Raw genomic sequence first — 3,655 nt, 5'->3', positions numbered from 1 at the left:
CATGAGGGACCTCAAGAAATGCGGTGAGCATGACATGTCAGGGAAAGTCGAGAGAATCCAAATCCTCTATCCCATTCTATGTCCAACCCTTACGTGTTGTGGTTTTTATTAGTGATTAATAATGCTCTGACCAGCCGTAATTAGCATGAAAAGGTTTTAATTAAGTTTGACTTTTGAAGTGTGGAGTATGTGATGGGATGTCTGAATTGCCTTTATTTCCTCCCAATCCAAGCATCTTGCACGGATAAAAAACAAATGAGGAGGAAATGTTGATCATTCCTTTCAAGAATTTATGATTAGTGTAGGCTCTAGCCAGCTGTAGATAATATATTCGAATCTATGGCTAAATCCCTAGTTTGATAAGTGGTCACTGAGAACCTTCTGCTAATATTTCAAGGGCAAACTTAGAAAAAAATGGGTGCTTGAGAAACATTTCAGGTGTGCAAACCCGTATGATCCTCCTGTCCAATCAGCTATCTAACCTTCCAAAGCCCTTCATCACTCCACCTCTCTCAACCAGCTAAATTTCAATCTCTCTCTCTCTCTCTCTCTCTCTGGCGATAAACATTTTTTTCTCCGGCGGATTGCCATAACATGCTGACATATTAACTTTGCGAGTCTCTTCTGCTGAGCTGCTACAATGCGTGACAGTATAATTAATGATACCTGGCTATGCCACCCTAACAACAACGTAAGATCGAGGGGTATCTTCCTCGGGGATAGTCCATTCAATTTTGCCACGCCTGTACTTTTCGTTCAACTTTCTGTTTCAGCTCTATTGACTGCCATATTGCAGCTATTACTCACCCCTCTGGGTCAGAGTGCATTTTTCTCACAGATGTTGGTAAGAAATTATTTCTTTCCTTGTTATATATGCAAGGAATTAAGCGTTTAAATACTGTCTAAGTTTTGATGTTTAATTAATGCAACCAGACTGGTATACTGACGGGACCAACATTCTGGAGTGGTGACCATCCTGTCATTAACATGATTTATCCCCGCAAAAGCCATTATGTCAATAAAACCTTTGCCCTTTTTGGGTGCATGCTGTTTCTGTTTTTAGTTGGAGTGAAGACGGATTTAAGCATGGTTAAGAGAACAGGAAAGAAAGCAGTGATCATTGGGGTTCTATCTTTTGTGGTGCCCATTACTCTAAACACTATCGTTGCTGCCATTATAACGGAAACTATTGAAATGGGTCCAGAAGTACGGAAATCCATATTTTTCATCGCCTCGTTTCAAGCTTTGACTTCCTTTCACGTCGTGGTCTGCCTCCTAGCTGATCTGAATCTACTCAACTCAGAGCTGGGCCGGTTAGCCACGTCTTCTTCTTTAGTTAGTGGCACGTGTTCCTGGTGTTGGGCAATTGTAACCATGACATTCATGCAAGGTCCTGTAGGAAGACAGGAAACCGTGATATGGATGTTCCTGTCTTTGAGCCTCTTGCTGATCGTCATAGCGTACGTCTTGCGGCCTGTCATGCTGTGGATCGTTAGGCGCACAAGTGACGGAAAATCTCTGACAGAGGGTCATATCTTGGCTGTCTTCATGATGATTTTAGGGTGTTCATTCTTTAGCGAAGTTATCGGGCACCACTTGATCATCGGGCCAATGTTTTTGGGCATGGCAACGCCAGAGGGACCGCCATTAGGATCAGCACTGGTTAGTAAACTTGATTCTTACGTTTCGTCTATTCTTCTACCGACCTATTTCACAGTATCCGGCTCTAACGTGAACATCCGAACTGCACATTCGGAGACTGTGGCTATCATCTCGGTTATGGCTGTTTGTAACTTCATCGGAAAACTTTTGTCCACTGTCTTGCCTTCACTTTACTGCAATATGCCCCCTCTTGATGCTTTTTCCTTAGGCCTGATCATGTGTGCCCAAGGCATCACCGATATCTTGGTTCTACAGCATGCAATGCGGCTTGCGGTAAATAATTCTATACCTTTCCATCATCAATTTGTTCTTTTTTCCCCATGATTTTCAGACCACAATGCAATCAACACGCTCCTTTTTGGGCAGCTCATTGACGTAGAATCATATACCATCATGTCGATAACAATGGTTTTGACGACTGGAATCATCACTCCCCTAGTGAAATTTCTTTACAAGCCATCCAAGCAATACCTTTCTCATAAGAAAAGGACCATTGAGCACGCACATCCAGAGACAGAGCTCCGAATGCTGGCCTGTATTTACAGTCAATACCAGACTCCTTCAATCATCAATCTTCTCGAATTATCAAACCCAACAGCAAAAAGCCCCATTTGTTTCTACGTGGTTCACCTCCTGGAGCTCATAGGCCGATCAGCTCCACTCCTCATAACTCACCGGCCAGGCAGAAGGCATCCGGCTCAATTGGAGGGTTCCGAGCACATGATAAACGCGTTCAGATTATACGAGCAGGGCAATGAGGGTTCTGTCGTCGTCAACTTATTCACAGCCGTTTCACCTTACGTCACCATGCATGATGAAATTTGCAGTCTTGCCTTGGAAAAGAGAGTTTCCATGGTGATTATCCCTTTCCACAAGCAATGGAGTACAAGCACTGAAATCGAAGAATTGCCTAAGCCTATCAGATCAGTCAATCAACAGATCCTCCAAAACGCCCCATGCTCGGTCGGGATCTTGGTGGACCGTGGCACGTTGACTGGCACAAGTTCCATGTCAAGTAAAACTATATACAGCATCGGAATGATCTTCATGGAAGGCCCCGATGATCGGGAAGCACTAGCGTACGTCATGCGCATGGGAGAACACCCCAACATAAGCATCACGGTCACCCGTTTGGTCGATTCCAACAAGAAAAAGAAAGAAGCAGGAGACGGCGGCGGCGACACGGAACAAGATGACCGCATCGTCAACGACTTCAGGATCGCGCACGTGGGAAAAAAACACCACGTGTACAAGGAGGAATTTGTGTCCAACAGCGTGGAAACAGTCGAGGTCATCCGTTCCATGGAGAACTCTTATGACCTTCTCTTGGTGGGAAGACGCCACGACACCGAGTCGCCATTGTTCATGGGACTCACCGAGTGGAATGAGTTTCCAGAGCTAGGATTCGTCGGGGACATGTTAGCATCTGCAGACTCCGGCTGCGAAGTCTCGGTGCTGGTGGTGCAACAACAAACACTGCCAGGGGCCGGCAGAAGGAACGTCGGCATCTCGAACAACTCGATGGACCAGGATTCATGCACGGTTGTAGATATACCTCGCAAGTATAGTAGAGTTTGGCCATCGTCTTAATTAGAAATTAATCACAAACAATATTTGCAAAATCTTCCATTTAAAGGGGAATTAACCATTGTCTCCTCTTTTTCTCTCTGTCTGTATAAGATTATTATTGGTTTTAGTGACTTTCTTTCGCAATGTCTGCTCTTCTTTCACAAAAATGGTCACATATGGCGAGCGCAGGCCCTTTGGGCTTTCCAGTTAGGATCATGGCTTCTCACTAATGGGGTGCTATGGTTAGAGATTTAGAGGCCTAAGGGGAGGAGACAATACCAAAATAAGAAAAAAAAAATGGTTGTCAAGGTTTATATCATCAAATTTATAAGGTTTTTAAAATATATAAATAGAAAATTTTTTATTTAAAATTGAGAAATGACTAGAATGTAAATATATGAAATCTAAAGATATATTTGTACTT

The 3,655-nt window shown here is 43.6% G+C and overlaps 1 protein-coding gene across 1 annotated transcript; it reads left to right on the top strand.

Moving 5' to 3' along the window:
- On the top strand, positions 604–3,358 carry LOC18591043 (cation/H(+) antiporter 14). Its single transcript, XM_018126756.1, has 3 exons — positions 604–844; positions 934–1,935; positions 2,029–3,358. Exons 1-3 carry the CDS (start codon positions 641–643, stop codon positions 3,250–3,252), a joined length of 2,430 nt encoding a protein of 809 aa, XP_017982245.1. The 5' UTR covers positions 604–640; the 3' UTR covers positions 3,253–3,358.

This window comes from Theobroma cacao, chromosome 9 (genome assembly GCF_000208745.1).
Source record: "Theobroma cacao cultivar B97-61/B2 chromosome 9, Criollo_cocoa_genome_V2, whole genome shotgun sequence".
Classification (NCBI taxonomy): Eukaryota; Viridiplantae; Streptophyta; class Magnoliopsida; order Malvales; family Malvaceae; genus Theobroma; species Theobroma cacao.
This window is presented reverse-complemented; position numbering and strand designations above follow the sequence as displayed.

Coding starts and splice junctions, on each gene's coding strand:
- LOC18591043 (XM_018126756.1), top strand. CDS start 641: ATGCGTGACAGTATAATTAATGATACCTGGCTATGCCACCCTAACAAC. Junction 845..933: donor CATTTTTCTCACAGATGTTG/GTAAGAAATTAT, acceptor TAATGCAACCAG/ACTGGTATACTGACGGGACC. Junction 1,936..2,028: donor AGCATGCAATGCGGCTTGCG/GTAAATAATTCT, acceptor CTTTTTGGGCAG/CTCATTGACGTAGAATCATA.